Below are 19546 nucleotides of genomic sequence, written 5' to 3'. Positions count from 1 at the left end.
TCAAGAAATATTTTGAATTCTTTATTGGTAACAATTGTAGCTTGCAGTTTTTTTCATCACTTTGCTTCTATGAAAACCATTGTTGCATTTATGATGAACCTGAACATTTTTGCCAACTTCCATACAACCATTGTACTTGTAATTAAGCTGTGGGTTTTGGTATTGCCTTATCAGTTCTGTTCACTTAAACGATCAAATTGAATAACTTTAATGTAAACTGCTCTTTTGATAAAAGGCATAAATTTTAAGAGAAACCATTCAATGCATCAAAACAAGAAAGGCACCTACAGGTCTTGGTAATATTGGCTCCAGTTTGATTAGTATAGTATTCAATTCATGTTGAAGAATATTTTTAATTGATTTTCTTTTTCTCTTGTTTGTTTTCCTACTGCTTAGGTCGAGGTGAGAAGGGGCAGCTTGGACATGGAGACACAAAGCGAGGAGAGGTCCCCAGACTGATTGATGCTCTCAAAGATCAGACAATTGTTGCAGGAGCTTGTGGACGTAATCATAGTCTCTGTTTAACAGGTAGCGTTTGGATTGTATGGAAAACCCTAATGTTGTCTTCGTAATTTTTTTTATACTGAACAGATACTCTATTTTTCTGTATGGACAGAACTGAGCTAATTGGCTTTGAAAACTTCCGTAACGTAGTCTACCTCAAATTAGTGTTTAACATTTCTTGCAAAAACTACCATTCTGAAAATTAATCTGAAATGAAGGTTATTAATTTCTGTAATAATGGAAATGTAGTTTAGCAGTAAGCTATAAATAATTGTTTATATTTCTGTGTGTGATAAACATAAAAAGAACAGATGTAACTTTAAGGCACTACTTTTTCTTTATCAGTTGTTGATTCCTGCAGTTCTTTGCATTGAATTCAGTAAAAATGCACGTGCAGTATATTCTGAGGAAGGGAATTTGGGCTAGATACTCTTGTGGTTGTATCCTTGGGCAATCTTCCCTTTTTGACAATTTAATCAGCTTTTTAACTGTAGGAGTTGTAGTAATAATATCCCCTTAAAATTTGATTGGGGAAGATGGGAGAGGGAAATGTCACAGCACAGCCCTCCCCCTCTCATACTAGAGACCTAATTAAGGGCTGAGTTTGTGGGAGAAAATCCTGTTAATGTTATTCCAAATAGAATTGTAATGTGTTTCTTGATGTGTTCTGTTGCTTGCTGGAACTTGTCTGGTGCATGGCAAATTGCTGACTACTCCCCCATTTTGACTGAATCTAAATGTAGTGGGTTTTGATATCTTCAAGGGAAGTTGATAGATGAAAGACTTCTATGTATAGTCACCGATGTCCATTTCATTGAAGAGGAAGTGAAGCAGAGCATTTGATGGGGAGGATCCTTTGGCTGTTTGTTAAACCAGTGACTGATTTAATTTCCTACTTATTTGAAGTGTCTGGTTGTCTTCTGGATGCCACAATGCAATCCTTCAGCTTCCTAGCCCAAAATGGCTTAACGGTCTGATGAGGAACATGTATAAATCTTGCCTATTAGGTCATGGACTGCAGCTCAAGATTTTGTTTGCTCACTTGTGGTCTTTAGCTCCCAATTTGTAGAACAGTGCAGTTTAAACTATTCCAGTTTGCCCACGAGCTCCCAGCTCTTCTCTATTTTCATTTGCCAAGGTTTGTAGGATTGCTGTGTTTTCTCTCATACTTGGGTAAAAATAATGGAAATGTTTTTGCAGTTGCTCAATAATGTTGAGTAATTTTTGTATTGAACATGGTTAAGTGGTGTGAAGATAGATTTGTGGCCTTGTAGGTCCAATTGGAGCTACAGATAACATGCTGGAGGTGAAGACAGTTCAAATCAGAAATGGCAGATAATTTCCTGCGGAACAGCTGTGTTTATTATACCACCAGCACCCTAATGAAGTTATTGTGAAAGCTGTAAATCTACCAAACTATTTGCAACTTCTGAACATTTTTTAACTGCAAGGCATTTGTCATTGTTGCATAAATTATTATCTGGTTAACTTAAATCAAAATGACTAAACGCATTACATTCTGTTGACTAAAGGAAGTGATTCCCATCTGACTGCACTGGAGTATAATCAAAAAATAATCTCCCTTTTGCAAAAACAATTTCATTTTCTCTCTGTTTTCTGAGTCCGATTGATAGTGGGCCTACAGTTCTATTGCAAACAATGTTGCTCTTCATTTGTGTTGTGATGTGCAGCGACAAGTTGTTCAACTTGTCAAGTGATCCCTGTTATTAATTCCAAATGGCCAACTATCAAAATGGTGAATTTGTTTGCTTGTCATTCACATCGCTTGGCAATGTGCAAGTCCGTCTTTCTAACTCGTGCAGATTTATCTAATTGACTTGTCCTTTAAACCCAAGACCGGTTCCCCAATTTTAAGCTGAAATGGATCAACTACCAAGCTTGTACCAACTTCACAATGAAACTTTGAGCAGAGCAAAACTCTGCTATTTGCTTGGTTAACTAGTTGCCCGCAAGTGGCAGCTTCAGTGTTCTGAGCCAGAGAGAAGCTTGGCTGCAAGAAGATAAGCTGCAGGTATTGGGTAACATCAGTCACTAATTTTAATATTGAAAATCTAAGCGAGTGTCAGTAATTCTTGTCATCCCCTTTGTTGCAGTGTTGGAGAGCTATTTTGTTTTATAATTGACAGATGAGTTACAAGTTGTCCTATTTTTATGTTTAGAAAATGGAACAGTTTATGCCTTTGGTGAGAACAAAATGGGACAGCTTGGCCTTGGAAACCAGACTGAAGCAGAGCCTTGCCCTGCACAGGTAAGGAGTTGTCTAACAGATACTTCCCATCCACCTGACCAATCTCTCATAATTGCTTGGTCTATTGGATTATATTTTGCAACTTCAAACTCTGAGCCTGTGAAATGTAATTCAGTGGCACACTCTGCAAATGGATCCATTTTCATGTGAGTTTATTGAACGTTTAGCTGTTTGCATATGATGGAGATCAAGGACATTGCATTCTGGTCTCTGTTCGTGTTTTCAGCAAAGGTACAGAATATGAATAGTCATCAGGACCTCATGGCCATTTTGCTTGTCTCTCTTGAGTTTTCTTAGTATTCTGCATTCACCTTCTCCCCTCCCTCTGTATGCAGATTTTATGTAGTGCATCACTAAAATATATTCTTTGTAAAGAACTTGAGTACAAGCTGCAAAGTAGAGGCTTGGCATTTGAAGAAGTGCCTTCTGCATGGTATTTCCACATTGACAAGTTCTACAGATGCTGGAAATCCAGAGAAATGCACACAAAATGCTGGAGGAACTCAGCAGATCAGGCAGCATCAATGGAAATAAATAAAGTCAACATTTTTGGCTGAAAGGAAGGGGGAAGATTCCAGAATAAAAGGGTTGCGGGGGTGGGGGGGGGGAGGGAAGGAGGACAAGCTAGAAGTTTATAGGCAAAGCCAAGTGGGTGGGATAGGGAAGATATTAACTGTAATAGATCTTGCTGTGGCTCTTTGCTGCTTCTGATTTTCCAGTGAATTTTGCTGTAAGTATATTTTCCCACAATGTTTATAAGTTTTGCTTGTTCATAGGGTCTTGGTGGGAGCATGAGAAGGTTTGCAGAAGCCTTCAGTTATGGTCACATACAGTCAGTTATGGTCACAAGGGATGACTGAAGATGCATCACTGTAATTTATTTGTCAGTAAATAAAATATGCCTGCTTAACGATCAGATGATCAAACGAAGGATGTGTTTAGAATATTGTAGCTGCAGAAAGGACAATAAATTTTGTGCAATTTAAAATTGTGTTGTGACCATTTTAATACTAGACCTTATCTAACCTCCAGTGGACTAATCGGCTGGTTCTGATTATTCTTCTCATTTTCTTCTCTTCAGATTATGTACAATGGCCAGCCAATTGTGAAAATCGCCTGTGGTGCAGAATTCAGTATGATCGCTGACTGTAAAGGGAACCTTTATTCTTTTGGCCATCCGGAATATGGACAGCTTGGTAAGTCTGTGTGTGTTTTTGAGGGGTGGGGAATAACCCTTTGTATTTCGATACTTCTCTGCCAAATCTCCCGTTTTACCACATAATTCAAATTACGAACTGGAATGAAGATGGTAAGCCACTGAAAATGACCAGAAAGAAATCCCCACATACTGAATACTCAGAACTGTTCTTTAGATTTTTGCTGTGTGCAGTTAACTGTTGAATTTGCCAACACGTTTCCCAAATTTAATAGTGACCATTGATTGTGAAGTGCTTTGAGATGTCTCAATAGAATGAAGATGATTGTAAATGCTTTTATTTTCCCGTGATGCCTCATTGTTAAATGTTCCATGGAAATTGACACATCATTACATGATGCATTGTATTGAGTTCTTAATTGACTGATGCAACATGTCCAGCTTCATGAAACAAATCTAAAATAAATCTCGGTAGTCATGAAGTATTTATGGACAGTGAAACGGAGCTTCAGATCAATAATCCTTCATCCAAGCCAGGAAAGCTGTTCTGATGATAGTGTGGCATTAAATGCTAGCTTTGTTTCTTTCTCTGTAGATGCTTTCTTGGCAGGTCTTAATTCCTTTTTGATATTTCTGCATTACAATGGTGACTGTATTTCAAAACAGTTTGGGACATTTTAGGAATGGATATGCAATGTGCCACAAATACAAGTCTGCCTCACTTCCAAGAGTGTGGTGGTGCACTAAGTTTCCGACGTGAAATATAGCACAGGTTCCGATTAAACAGTGGACTGAATTTTATCCCTGATAAAGTGAGCAACTTGCCCGGATTCAAAAACTTACAAAAAAAATCATTATTACTTTTAGTGAATGCTTCATTTATGATCAATGGCAGTTTAAGGCATTGGAAGTCATTAGTTTAATTTCCTTGTGTGAATATGGTTTTTTTAAAGCTGTAGTTTAATGAGATGGAACAGGATTTGCTGGATTTCAGCTTAGTGTTAATGGTTATCACTTTCTTCTTTTTGCCTCTCCTCCTAGTCCTTTTAAAAAAAAATTTCTACCCTGTATTTATTGTATTCCCGAAATTTGTAATGTAAGTGAGAGTGTGTAGATGGCTGCCAGTACATTCTGCAGGACTGAAGGTTTTTGGCCCAAAGCGTGAACAGTACTCTTTTTTTTCCATAGAGTACCTGCCTGGCCTACTGAGTTCCTCTAAGAGTGAGTGTGTGTGTGTGTGTGGGTTTTTTCTTTTGGTTTGGATCTCCAGCATCTGCAGATTTTCTCTTGTTGTAATTGGAGTATATACCTTCTGTTATTTTTCTCCCCTTCCTCTGTTGTTTTTAATGCAAAGCTGTGACTGGGCTGATCGCTCCAGACATTGCAGTAATATAGGAAGTGCAGTGGCCAGAATCCCATGGATTCTATGTTAATGACCAGAAAACCTGTCGGGAATGTAGATCTTGACAAATAAAAATGGCGTGGCACACAAGGGAGAAGTCAAAATAGTGACATATCCTCAAAGCATCACTTTGGGTGGGCTGATCGGCATTTCCCTGTGGTATACTTTTCAGTACTGATGCTCTGTGTCGTTTTGTATCTGATGTTTGTCATTTTTTTCCTGTTAATTGGAATCCTAAAGCACTATAGCAGAGATACAGTTCATTCTGAACTGTGATTCCGTCTCATCCTGTTGACCTGCACCTGGACTATAGTTCTCCATATTCCTTCCATCCATGTACTTGTACAAGCTTCTCTTAAATGTTCCAATCAAATCTGCACTTACCACTTCAGCTGGCAGCTCGCTCCACACTAGCACCGCCCTCTGAGTGAAGAAGCTCCCCTTAAATATATTTCACCTTCTTAACTGGTAACCTCTAGTTCTCATCTTACCCAGCCTATGTTGTAAGAGCCGGATTGCATTTACCCTATCTGTACTCTCATAATTTTTATTACTTCTATCAAATCTCCTCTTACTCTCCTACGCTCCAACTACTAAAGTCCTAACCTATTCCACATTCTCCCTCAACTGTGTCCATTCAGACCCTGACCTCTTAAAAGGGGAAGCAACATCACCCTTGGAACCAGCACTTGATGCACAAGATTAAAAAATATCATGCAAAGAATTGAAGCAAACAACAGCATTTCGTACCAAAGCAGAGTCCTCAGATGCGAACTCCGGAGCAGCCCAGAGTAGGTCCAAAGCCTTGATTATCAGTTCATCGTATTAGGCAGACATGGGGCACAGCAGCTGGGGCAGGCTTCATAGCCTCAGCACCATGGAGATGACCATCGTGGAGAACGAGCAGAAGTGAATGTCCATACTCTGCTCATTTGTTGCTTCTAGTGTATTTCTGTGTTGTGCAGAGGCCAAGATGAACCACGGTACAAAAAAGTGTGATTAAAATTGATAGGAAAGCAAGTCTTAAGACTTTTGTATCTTAACACAAAGCCTTTGTAACAAAATACATAACCTATGATCAGCCATGATCTCAAAATGGCAGTGCAGGCTCGAAGGGCTGAATGGTCTACTTCTGCACCTATTGTCTAATGGCACAAATAGAAGTGAACAGGCATTAACTGTGACCAATATGGAGACATGGTTGCAAGAAGATGAGAGATGGGAACTTGTCATTTAGGGATACCTGAAGTTTTTTAGTGGTTTGTTGGTCTGCAGCAATCTACCTAATGTGGTTAATGGAATTTAATCTGGACAGTTGCAAGGTGCTGTGCTTTGGAAAGTCAAATGTGGCATAGAAATTGCCAATAAATGGGGGGCTTCTGAGAAGTATGGAGGACCATAGAATTGTTATCATGTGTCCACATTTCAGAGATAACAAGACGAGTAGGTAATGGCTTTTTTAAAAAAAAGTGCCTTTCAGAATGTTTGGTGGTTTTTGGTTGGTGCGTGGAGAGAAGAATCAAATTCATGCTGTTGTGTAAATTGTTGTTCTATCACATGGGAAAGGTGTGATTATACTGAAGGGCTGCAGAAGAGATGGACAAATATGAGATGTTTAGGGGGCAAGTGAAAATTGGTTTGAGAGAAAATTGGAATCTGATTGTTTTCTTCCGAACAGTGAGATTTAATCGAGATGTATATCTAACAAGAAAAAAAGAGATAAACAGGCAGGATCTATTTCCCTGGGTACAGTAATAACCGAGACACGTAAAATTAATGTTAGAAGGGTTAGGGGAGAATTTGGAAAAAAAAAATCATCCACAGAATGATGAGAACAAGAGCCCCCAAATTTAAATTTGGCATCTGTTTCAGTACTTGAAATGTTGTGCCTTTTATAGGGATGCAGACAAGTATTAGGAAATGGTCTGACCAGCCTGCATGGTATGAAGGAACAGGAATTGGCAATCGAGTCTATCACTCTTGCTCTGCCATTCAGTATGATTGTGGCTGTTTGACAGCTTTCACCCACTTTCCTGCTCTTTTCCATAGAGCCTTAAATACTGGAGCACTCTGCTTCCATAGCTCTCTCTGCCTTGGGGTTCCAAAACCTTCAAGTTCCAAAGAAGAGTTTTACTCATCTGTCTTTGATGTGCAGTCCCTTGTATTGAATCTATTTGATCTGGTTTCACACTTTCCTGTGAGAAAATAACCTCTCAGTAGCTGCTCTGTCAAATTCTACCCCCCTCCACCAGATTTGTTTCAATTGCATTACCCCCTAATTGTTCTAAACTCTAAAGCAGAAACCCAAGCTGCTTAACTCTTCCTCTTGGGCAGCATAGAAGTTCCAAAGCAAAATCCTACTCTATATTAATATAGAACTACTGTGCAATACGGTTTGGAAGGCAGTTCTCCAATTAAGTTTGCTGATGACACCACTATCGGCCAAATCAAAGGTAGTGATAAATCTTATCAGAGGGAGTCTGAAAATTTGGTTGAGCGGTGTGACTGCAGGGGGAAGAAGCCCAGGGTCCATGAGCCAGCCTTCATTAAGGGAATGGAGGTGGAGAGAGTCAAAATAGCTTTAAATTCCTTGTTGTTAATGTATCAAAGGATCTATCCTGGGACCACTGTATGGGTGCCATCACAAAGAAGGCATGACATTGCCTCTGCTTTCTTAGAGGTTTGAATAGATTCAGCATGTTGCCAGAAATTTCTATAGATACACACTGGGGAGTTATATCACAGCTTGGTATGGAAACAGCAAGGTCCAGGAATGAAGGAGGCTTCAGAAAGTGGTGGACACAGGTCAGTCCATCATGGGCAAATCCCTGCCCACCATTGGAAGTGCTACATGGAGAGCTACCACAGGAAAGCAGCGTCCATCATCAAAGCCTCTCACCATCCAGGTCATGCCCTCTTCTCGCTACTAGCATCAGGCAGGAGGTCACCACACCACCAGGTTCCTGAGCTGGTGTGAATAATTTCAATCCCAACTACTCTGAACTGATTCTACGACCTACAGGCTCACTTTCTAGGACTCCTTGTAACTCATTCTCGGTATTATTTCTTTATTTGTGCAATTTGTTTTCTGCCATGCATTGATTATTTATCTGCCTTTGTCTATTTACATAGATTTTTTTTGTAAAATCTATTGTGTTGCTTTATTTCCATGTAAATGTTTACTAGAAAATGAATGTCAAGGTAATACACATATTTTGACTATGAACTTTTGAATGTCTGTTTGTGCCATTGGGTCATGTATTTTGTTACAAATGCTTTATGTTAAGATATAAAGCCTTGAGGCTTTTCTATTAGTTTTAATCATATTTGTACTGTGGTTCTGTTTGTTCCTCTCTTCAGAATGGGGAAAATGTCTGTATCCTACACCATATTTTAGTGATTCTAAGTGGTGAGCATCTGCACAAGATTTTGATGTAAAAGAAATCTTTGATATGAATGATAGTGGTTCTGTATTTTAAATATAACCAAAGTCTACCTATATCATTATCCTAAGTATTTTTTCCAGAGTTCGGCCTGTCTTACTTGTCTTCCATTGGATGTTGAGAAACAATAAATGTGACCAGTTGTTCTAGGCCTGAAGTACTTTTCCATGTTAGTAATGTGTTGCATATGTTGTACTGATAGGTCCTTGTGAAACACTTTAGAGAATTCATCAATTTTTGTGGCTAACATTTAAAGCATCACTTTGTTGATCTATCGATTGAAAGTCTATATAAAATGAGTAGTTTTCAATGCACCCACATAGTGGTGTACAAAATTAGAGGCATTGGTAACAAATATTATTCATAAGTGAATTCTTGAAATATCTTTACTCAAAATGTGGCAGAGATTATGGGAGATCTGTGGAACAGTAAAGAATTGTTTCTTCGTGTAAAATGCTGTAATTTATGTTTCCAAACAGGTCACAACTCTGATGGAAAATTCATTGCTCGGGCCCAGAGAATTGAGTTTGACTGTGAGGTGGTACCACGGCGGGTGGCCATCTTTCTGGAGAAGACTAAGGATGGTCAAATTTTACCAGTGCCAAATGTTGTTGTCCGTGAAGTGGCCTGTGGAGCAAACCACACGGTATGAGAGAATGATATATGGTTGTGATAAAACCTGTGGGGTATGCCCACTGCACTGGAAGTTTCTCTGCCAATAATGACATCACTTTGAGGTGCCTATCAACAAACTCCTTACTCAGTATAATCTCTCTTGTAGTTTTAATCCAAGGAAATGATTTGAGGGGAAATTGTGATTGAGGGAATATTTCTGTCCCTTGGACAAGAGCAAATTGGATTGAAAATCTTTTTTTTTCTTCTTCAAGAATACGTTGAAAATCAGCTAACCCATTTTTTGTATTCTGCCATATTGTACTTAGTCTCTTTTTATGGGGATGGGAGAGGAGAAAGAAGTATTGATTTGATCTGGAAACACTGGGTTGTTCCAAATATTAATATTCTCCTGACATGTGTTGGCAAACAAGAAGCACTTATCTTCCAGCGTATATGTGGAGCAGATAAAGATGGGAGTAGGCCACTTGACCACTGCCATGCCTGCTCCACCATCTAATAAGATCCTGGATGATTTGATTGTAACCACATCTCCATTTTCCATTGACCATGGTAACACTTCACCTCATTTTGCAAATATGTAATCTGCTTTAAAATGTTCCTATGAGGAAAATTATTTCCGAAGCTCTCAACCCCTGAATCTTGACACTGTTTTAAATGGGCAAGCTCTTAGCTTTATTCAGAGAACCCCAGTCTAGCTGCTTGCATGATTTAAAAACATCCTCTCCACATTGACCCTAATGTTCCCTCAGGATCTTGTTTCAGTCAAGTCCCCTATCACTCTTCAAAATGCTGGACCAGATAAGCCAAAGATGGCCAAAGATGACTTGCCCATTTCAGATATTGTTCTACTAAACTTACGGTCGCTGTTTCTAATGCACTTGCATCATAAAGTAACGAGACTAATACTATACACATTACCCCAAATGTAGTCTTGTAAGCACTGTATATAGGTGAAGTATAATCTCATGCTTTGTGTGAAGCTTCCTCCCAATAATATTGTTAGTATTCTTAATTACTTGTTGCACCTACATACCAACTTCCTGAGGATTGATACCTGGATCACTAGATCCCTCTGTATCTGTAGTCTATCACTGTTCAGATATTATAATGTTTTTCTCCAACCAAAGGGTACGCTTTCACTTCCAAAATTATGCTCCATTTTCCAGGTCTCTGCCCAGTTGTGCAAACTCTCTTGTGTCCTTTTTGTAGCCTCCTTGTAACTTTTTCTAACTTGTGTCATCAGCCAGTTTAGGCACAATATCTTTGCATATATAAATTGTGCAAAGCTTTAATGCCAGTCCCTATGGCATATCATTGATTACACCTTGCCAACCTGCAAAGAGCCGATTATGCTGCTTGATGTTTCCTGTCAACTGGCCAATCTTGTATCCAAGTCAGAAGGTTTCCTGTGACACCATGAGCCATTTAATTTTTTTTTTGCCCTCTTTGAAGCAGCACCTTATCGAATGACTTTTGGAAATCTAAGTCTAGTGCAACCACTTGTTCTTCCATTACTACTTAAATTAACTTCATTAAATTGGTCAAACTATTTTCCTTTCACAAAACCATGTTGATTCTGTCTGATTACATTTTCCAAATGTCCAGATGCAAAGTCTTTAACAATAGCTTGTAATGTTTCTCCTATAATGCATGTTGCTAACTGGCTTAGAGTTTTCTCATTTGCCTCCCCTTTTGAAATAGGAAGTTATTAGTACTTGTCCCAATCCATGGAATTCTTGAAAATTAAAATCTTTGCATCAGCAAGGAAAATTCCATTTTGACTTGGGCACAGCTCTGCTCAGAGCCTACCAATTTGTTCAGTAGCATTTCCTTGGTGACTTGCAACTTTCCTGAGTTTGTCTCTCTGCCTCCCTGCATTCCTAATTTTATAAAACAACAACACACACAAAATGCTGGTGGAACACAGCAGGCTAGGCAGCATCTATAGGGAGAAGCAATGTCGACGTTTCGGGCCGAGACCCTTCGTCAGGACTAACCGAAAGGAAAGATAGTAAGAGATTTGAAAGTAGTGGGGGGAGCGGGAAATGTGAAATGATAGGAGTAGACTCGGAGGGGGTGGGATGAAGCTAAGAGCTGGAAAGGTGATTGGCGAAAGTGATACCGAGCTGGATAAGGGAAAGGATCATGGGACGGGAGGCCTCAGGAGAAAGAAAGGGGGGGGGGCACCAGAGGAAGATGGAGAACAGGCAAACAACTAAATATGTCAGGGATGGGGTAAGAAGGAGAGCAGGGGCATTAACGGAAGTTAGGATGGCGGGGCCAAGTAACTTGCTCCTGCTCTTGTTGTCCAGTGTCCATGCATATCTTTTGCATTGAAGTCTCATGCAAATAGGCCTTTTTAATTCACCCCCAATTGCTTTATTTTGCATTATTAATTTCCTGGGGCATGTTCTAAAGGATCAATACTCACTTTAACTTTTTATCAGGATTGCTGTCCTGACTACAGGATGCACTATTGGACAGAGCTTCCACTTCAGAGATGAAATACAGTAGCAAGTCAAGTTTCATGTTATTCTGGCTCAAACATGTATTGCTATTCATTCCTTCAATATTGTTCAAAATCCTGCAACTAGCTGGCAACCTCTTTTTTTTTGGGGGGGGGGGGAGAGGGTGCACATGGCTTGTTGCAGTTCCAGTAGCTCATCACAATTTCAGCAGGGGTGGATATCAAATTGACACAGAATGCTTGACCTCTTGATGCTCTGCAACCAAGCAGAGAATATATTCCTTTGCTGCCCTGTACCATTTATCTACCTGAAGAGAATTTTTTTTCTTTCCTGATTGTTGGCCAGCCTTGATATTTTGGGTGGGAAAATCTTGTCTGCTTTGCCTTGCACTCATTCAGCAGGCAGCTGTTTTTTTTTCTGAGTAACTTCTGGTCAAGGGGTTGTTCCTGAAATATTAACGAGTCTTTTCTTCCTTTGTTCCCAGTTGCTGACACACCTGCTGTGTCTGCTCGGTGTTTTGTATTTATGTTAAGTGTGTTTTTTGGTTGCTGCTCTGTTCTATCCCAAGTGCTAATTTTAATCTCAGTTCCCATAGCCCTTTCTGTGGTTGATGGCACCTGTCCTTTTCTCGTTTTCACTGTGAAGTCGGTTTGGCTGTTCCCCTCAGTCCTCAGTGCACATGTCTTTGAAGGTTGCTCTGCTGTAATCCTTTGAATTAACAAGTTGTGCAGCTGCTACTGTAGACTTGTGGGGGAGGGGGGAATAGCAGAATGGTTCCTTTCTTACTGATCAAGATGTGTGTTCCTTAGATTGCTCTTGATTCTCAGAAGAGGGTGTTCACTTGGGGCTTTGGAGGATATGGTCGCCTTGGACATTCTGAACAGAAGGATGAGATGGTCCCACGCCTAGTTAAACTGTTTGACTTCCCTGGACGTGGTGCTGTACAGATCTGCGCAGGAAACACTTGTTCATTCGCAGTCAGTGAGATGGGTGAGTAAGCTACATTGTCTTCAGCCTATGTTGTTTTTTAGTGTAGACTACCGTAGATTTCGCACTACAGAGCGCACCTGATTAAAAGCCGCTGGCTCTAATTTTAGAAAGAAAATCAATTTGGTACTTGTACAAGCCGCACCGGATTTTAGGCCGCAGGTGTCCCACGTTGTAATATGAGATATTTACACAGAAAGATATTACACGTGAGGATTTTTTAACTTTTTATTAAATCCGTATGGTAACATAAACAAATACATATTGCAAATGCTTTTTTTCGAACCGTGCCTCTAACACGGCTACTTTTAAATATACATACTTATCGGTAACACACAAATTACGTTGCATATACTTTTTTACTGAACAGTGCACGAACAACATTCCAATATCTCCTAACGACTGGTTAAAAAAAATATATACTGCAGCCTACCAGGAAAAGTTATTGATCGCCTTTAACTTAAAAGCAGCGTTTTCGCTCAGGTCTAATGCGCTCGGCTAATGTGCTCGCCCCCACCTTCCTGTTTATCGCAAACCGGTATTTCCCACAAGATGTGGCGAAACCGGATGTGATGTCATAGTATCCCGGGATGTACAGAAAACAAATATACGTACTTAACACTTCTAACTTTAACTAGAAAATACTAACAAATGAATTACTAAGCGAAAATATTATAAACTAAATAACTGCCATAAAGGCAGCACAATGCTTTTCTTCGAGTGTTTTCCATGTTGATGAGCGTGAGTACAAATGACTGATTTACAATAATTTAATTGTGAAAGTGCGCTTGATTTATCGTACAATTTCATTGGACCTCTGTGAACTACTCATCAATTTTATTGGTCTACTGTTACGAGGCAAAATGTTTTTGGCGGCATGAAAAAAAAAACATGCATTAGCCGCACCGTAGTAAAGGCCGCAGTGTTCAAAGCTGTTCAAAATGTGGGAAAAAAGTAGCGGCTTATAATCCGACATCTACGGTAATTGTAAAGTGTCTGTTGCTTCTGTGTGTAATATATCACAGGGCCATTTCTGCTACACCATCACCCCTGTAAATCTCTACAGACTTGCTGCTCCGTGGTTGTCTAATCACACTGTTGGGCTGCTCTTTTTCTGCAGCTCGACGTGTGTCTTTGGATGGAGTGACTCAGTTTCCACTAAGTGAAAAGGGACTTAATATTCTTAAAATAGTTTTGGCCCTGTGTGATTACTCTTTGAATACAATGTTTTGTGTCCATTTGTAAGTGAAATAAAAACATAAATTTCTATTGCAGACTTAAGGTATTTGTGAGAAATATAGTGCATTTTAGTATTTGACAATATTGGATAACATGTGTAAACCGTGTTAGTGTTTTGACCTGTGTGTGTATATACAGTTTACTATGTATGCTTGTGCCTGCAGTGGTGTTGTGCTTTGTTTCCATTAAGGTGTGTTTGTTATACTAATTATGCACACTAAGCTGTCAGTGTGATGATGGCTATATGTTTTGGATTTTTATTTTCCTCTTAAGAGTGCAGACTTGGGCATACGGTTCTACTTGGCCCTTTGACATTGTGTACTGGTCATTAGTTTGCTGTATCAGTTAGTGTAGGGTGCCTGAGTGACAAGCTGCATTCTTTAGCAGATCCGACCCAGTCAGGGTATTACTGTCAGCTTCTTGTGCATAATTAAGCACTGCATATTAAATTTTAACCCCTGTGTGTGACTGGCTGCAAAGTTTGCCTACATACCAGAGAATACAGCTCAAAGGTGATTCTTGAGGTTTGATGGGCTTTAAGAAGTTCCAACAAATGCAAGTAGACCTGTATAAAGGCAAATTTAGACTGAGTACATTTAAAAATTCTGACACAGCATTTAAAAATTGCAGGCTTTGAGATCAACACTTTGGTCAGAATAGGTAGGAAAGTTTGTTATTTACTCTTTCTTCCCTCTCCAACAGTTGGTGGGACTGAATTAATTGCACTTCACTTTGAACAATCCTAAATTACATTGACACCTCAGTGCATGAGATGGAGTACTATATTCTTGAATAATTCTGCAATGGAGACAATGAAGGAACATCTCTTGCGGGTAGCTGTGAATAATTCTGCAACATCATTTAAATAACGATGGGGCCAATATTGGTTAAACATACCATGTCAAGTTAACCTGAAGCTTCATCCCATGCATCATGGTAGTGTAGTGGTTAGTGCATCGCAATTAAAACTCAGGGCATTGAGTTCAATTCTTGTGTTCTCTGTAAGCAAGTTTCTACGTGAGTGTGTGTTTCCTCTGGGTCGTCTAGTTTACTCCCACAGTCTAAAGATGTGCAGGTTGGTAGGTTGATTGGCCAACGTCAATTGTCGAGTGATTAGCTAAGGTTAAATTGGGGTTGCTGGGCAGTGTTCTTGAAGAGTTGGAAGGGTCTGTTCTGCACTGTATCTAATAAATAAACTTATTTGCCTAGTTCATGGTCACTACAGTTCAGAAGTAAATCGGCTTGTAAGTACTTCTTTTCTCTTTCCCTATATAGGTGGCTTGTTCTTCTGGGGTGCAACCAACACCTCTCGTGATTGCACAATGTATCCCAAAGTGGTGCAGGACCTGTGTGGGTGGAAGGTTCGAAGCCTTTCTAGTGGGTGAGTAGATGGCTACAGCACAGCCAAATTTCAGTGATATGTAGATCTTTAGTTGTAGCTCAGCGTTGGATATGGAGACTGATGGGTTCGGTGGCAAGGACCAAGGAAGCACTGTTCTTGCCCCATCCACGAGGAGATAGAACAGAGCTGTGGAAAATGGGTGTAATGCAGCCAAGCCCTCTGTACACAGTACTAGAGGGGAAGCCAAGGTTAGGGAAGAAGGGCGATGTTCTTGAAAGTATCTGTGAGGAATGTAACATTGGAGAAAATATGATGAAGATGGAGGAACCGAATAACTGGAATTGAGGCAGGGCGGTAGGAAGTATAGTCAAGACAACTAACTACAGGATTGAGTACTCCTGTAGTGGATGTTTATGGCTGGTTATCCCCCGAGATGGAGCAGGAGAGATCCAGGAAAGAGGAGAGACACAAATGGGCTGTGGGAAGGAAATGGGATGATAATTGACAGCTTCTGTATGAATTGCCAATGTGCTGGAAGAAAAGTTGGAATATATCTTTAAGAACATCCCTCCTCCCCAGTTCCATACCCTCAAGTATATTATACCCCCAGAGTTTGGAGCATCTACTATACTACAGGAGTGTTCAGTGGAAATTTTCTCCTCAGTGCCTGTTGGTAGATAAAGGCCATGAGTGTCCTGGAAATGATGAACAAATGTACAAATTATCTAGGGTAAGCAGAAATTAATTTCCAGCTTATGAGGCTGTGACAAATCTTCAAAATAGAAAGTAAGGGAAGAAAACAAAAGGACGGCACAGTACTACTACAGCGGAGTGATGGCCTTTCAGATTCAGTGATCTGGGTTCAATCCTGATCTCTGGAGCCACTTGGGAGGAGATCTCCGGTTTTCTCATGACCATCTGGATCTCTGCTGAGTGTTCTGGTTTCCTCCCACTCCCAAAAATGTTTTGGCTAATAATTGGCTCTTTGCAAGTTCTCCCGTGTATGGATCAGTGGTAGGAAACTGGAGGGTAGTTAATTATCAGGCAAGACTTGGTTGCAGGGAAGTGAGTTGGAGAAAGGGATTTCTCTTCTGATCTGCGAAAGAATGAGTGGGCCAAATGGCTACACTAACAGAATGTGACAAGCAGTTAAGGTGAAGCCTGGTCAAGTAGCATCTGTAAAATGAAAAACTAGATGTATTTCAGTCGCTGTGCTTCATCAGATTTCAGGCTGTTTACTACTACTGCAAAATATTCTATAGCTAGCCCATTTTCAATAGTGTGGACTTCTTTTGCTGTTATTTCTTTCAGGAAAAGCAGCATCATTGTGGCAGCAGACGAGAGTACAATCAGCTGGGGACCATCACCTACTTTTGGAGAACTGGTAAGGACCGTGGTGGTAGGAAGATAACTGCAGCCTGAAAACTGAGTTTCGTTCCAAGCTCATCCCTATAAGAATCTGGTCGCCCTCTGTTTGAAAAGTCGTATTGCCAAAACTTGGGTTTGAGCTGAGTGAGAAATGTTCATTGAAAATGGGATTGGTAATTTGAATATGTATACCCACTTTCCAGTTTGCCTTTAGGTCTCATTGATGTGGAAACTTTCAGAGGAGAAAGTTACATTAGCATGGTATTTAATGGAGCCTTTACATCTGTTGGTTCAATGTGTTTTTTTCACTTTCCACATACACCAGCTTAAGGTTGAAGGTGACTATAGTGACACTGAGCAATCCTGTAGGGAGACTGGATTTGACACAGGGTTTCAGCTGGGACTCTATTTGTAGGCTTATTTGCTCTCGCTCTTTACAGTGCTAGAGTAAAACTACTGTCAGTATTGCAGTGTTTGGTGTAAATGTTCTCATTTCTAGTAGAAAATATTAATTCAAGGCTACAGTATAATCTAAAAGTTTGCAGTGAACTCAAATGGAGTGTTTGGCATTCTTTTGTCTCCTTACAGGGACATGCTTCTTTAGAGCAGGTTCTTTTCAGGATTTCAGTTAGTTGCTATAAAGAATGCTGGCACTTTTCTGGTTCTCACTGGTGTTCGGACAAACCACAGCTTTCAGATTGAGTGGCCATTTAACTTGCGAGAAAAGATCCCGGCTCAAAGTTTGTACTACTGTGGATGTTTAGTGTTAGTGAGTGAAGGATGGACCACTGTCAATTTTGGGGTACAGTAAGACAGATGATTTGTAAACAGAAAGTGCTCAGCTGGTTTGGCAGCGCATATCCTGAGAGTGAGTTCATTTGCTAGATTGTTGCTGAATCTCCTGAAGAAACATTGCTCTGATCTGTGAATTCTGTGATTCTAATTATAATGCTTGAATGGCTGAGAATTTTCTATGTGGGTTTTCGATATGGATCAATATTTGCATTTATAAGAGAGGGCAGGGAAGGGAGCAGAAAAGCAGGAACATATGCAGGTTTTGGTGAGTTGGGTGCATCAGTGTCCTACGGTAGTACATGAGGCCCCTGCTTGACTTAAAAGAAAAAGGGGTTCTCTCCTAATCTCATCTTGCTTCAGGCTCTCTACTTATATTTGTGTGTGTATATATAGAAGGCATACTGGGAGGGGAGGCTGAGTGGGGAGCGGAGAACCGGGGCATTGTCTCCCTGGACACCCTCTAGTGCTGGTGCGACACATTGCCTGTCCTCTTGCCTTAGTGCCTTGGTCTCCATAGGGTTAACTGTGAGATTTTAGAGTTGGTAATCTGGAACAGGAGATGAAATGAGGGAAGTTGCCCTCAGATTAGTAAGCAGGTTTGCAAATGTTGGCTCAAGCATCTCCAATTGTGCAGTATTTGTAAATTTTGATATTACTTTTGGCACTACAGTCAAAAGATTTTAGAATGGGTTGAAGAATTTTATGGAGATAATTTAAAAATTGGTGTAGCAATAATGCTATGTTGACAGTGAAGGAAGAAGCTAATTGTTAAGCTATTTTGACTTGCATTAGAATGAAGGATATTGCAGGTTTGGAAACCTCAAGAAGTTGCTTTTTGGGAGACAGTTGTCTGGAAAAGCATGACAGTTCTCAAATTTTCAAACTTGTATCCAAGGTAAAAATATAATTTAGCCTACCATTTAAATCACTTGCAACTGATACTGATGCTATAACCAAATGCTTTTTTCTTCTTGTTCACTCGAGTCTGACTCTTCGAGACCTCCTGGACCGTAGGGTCTGTGGGGTTTCCACGGCAAGATACGGAAGTAGATTGCCAGACCTTTCTTCTATGCAGATACTGCCACTGTCCAGGTTGGGATCCGGCTGGCTTTGAACTCACAACCCATCTGCCTTGAAGACCAGTGGTGATGCCACTACACCAGCAGCCGGCCCACAACCAAATACTACCCAGATACTTCTCTCGCCACGACTCAAGTTAATAAAATTTGATAAAATTCTTCATTAAATTTGGCAATTGATGTTAAGTTTGACGGGAATGACCACTTTAATATGCAGAGGGTGTTTTACTTTATCGTCGGATAATCTTCGTGTCTTGCAACTTGTTTATAAACAAATGATTTGGTAAGGTGTTTTTCCTTGGTGGGGCTGTATGTGATGGTCTCAGTAAATTTTAAACCATAACTAATATTGCAGGGCTATGGAGACAACAAACCCAAATCCTCCACTACTGCACAGGAGATAAAGACCTTGGATGGTGTTTATATTGAGCAGGTGAGAGAGTCTACTCGTGTTTGCTTTCATCTTTAAGCTTTCAGGAATATTAGGACACATCGGTTAAGCCATGCTGCCACGTGTGAAAAGTAGGAACTTATGAGGTGGGCTTGCAATCTTTTACTCCTAAAGAAGCTCCAGTGAGGTTCAAAGTGCATCTCTTGTCACACAGACTTCTAGAAAATGTTTGCTTCTGTATTGCTGACATCATAAAAAGGGATTTGATCTTCACCTGTTGGAACAAGCTCATGGCTGTTGGGTAGAGATGTGAAGATGAGTCTTTCCACACACACGAAGTGCTGATCACCTAAAACAAGCTGGCATAGGAAGTAGAGGCAATTACTGTTTCAGCAGATAGTTGAATGAGAGTTGTGTAGCGGGGAAGAAACATTTGTAATGAAGGCAAAAGGGGTTACTGTAGATGG

The 19546-nt window shown here is 40.2% G+C and overlaps 1 protein-coding gene across 1 annotated transcript in view; it reads left to right on the top strand.

Annotated features, from left to right (window-relative positions):
- The window catches only part of rcc2 (regulator of chromosome condensation 2), a 42219-nt gene that overhangs the window by 17905 nt on the left and 4768 nt on the right, over positions 1 to 19546 (top strand). Inside the window, exons 4-11 of the mRNA XM_073031765.1 lie at positions 397 to 528; positions 2685 to 2773; positions 3855 to 3969; positions 9254 to 9420; positions 12688 to 12868; positions 15380 to 15485; positions 16758 to 16830; positions 19044 to 19121. Coding sequence (XP_072887866.1) covers positions 397 to 528; positions 2685 to 2773; positions 3855 to 3969; positions 9254 to 9420; positions 12688 to 12868; positions 15380 to 15485; positions 16758 to 16830; positions 19044 to 19121 — 941 coding nt within the window. The remainder of the gene's footprint in view (positions 1 to 396; positions 529 to 2684; positions 2774 to 3854; positions 3970 to 9253; positions 9421 to 12687; positions 12869 to 15379; positions 15486 to 16757; positions 16831 to 19043; positions 19122 to 19546) is intronic.

This window comes from Hemitrygon akajei, chromosome 29 (assembly GCF_048418815.1).
Source record: "Hemitrygon akajei chromosome 29, sHemAka1.3, whole genome shotgun sequence".
Classification (NCBI taxonomy): domain Eukaryota; kingdom Metazoa; phylum Chordata; class Chondrichthyes; order Myliobatiformes; family Dasyatidae; genus Hemitrygon; species Hemitrygon akajei.
Note: the sequence above shows the minus strand (reverse complement) of the source record. Positions and strands in the feature narration are given on the sequence as shown.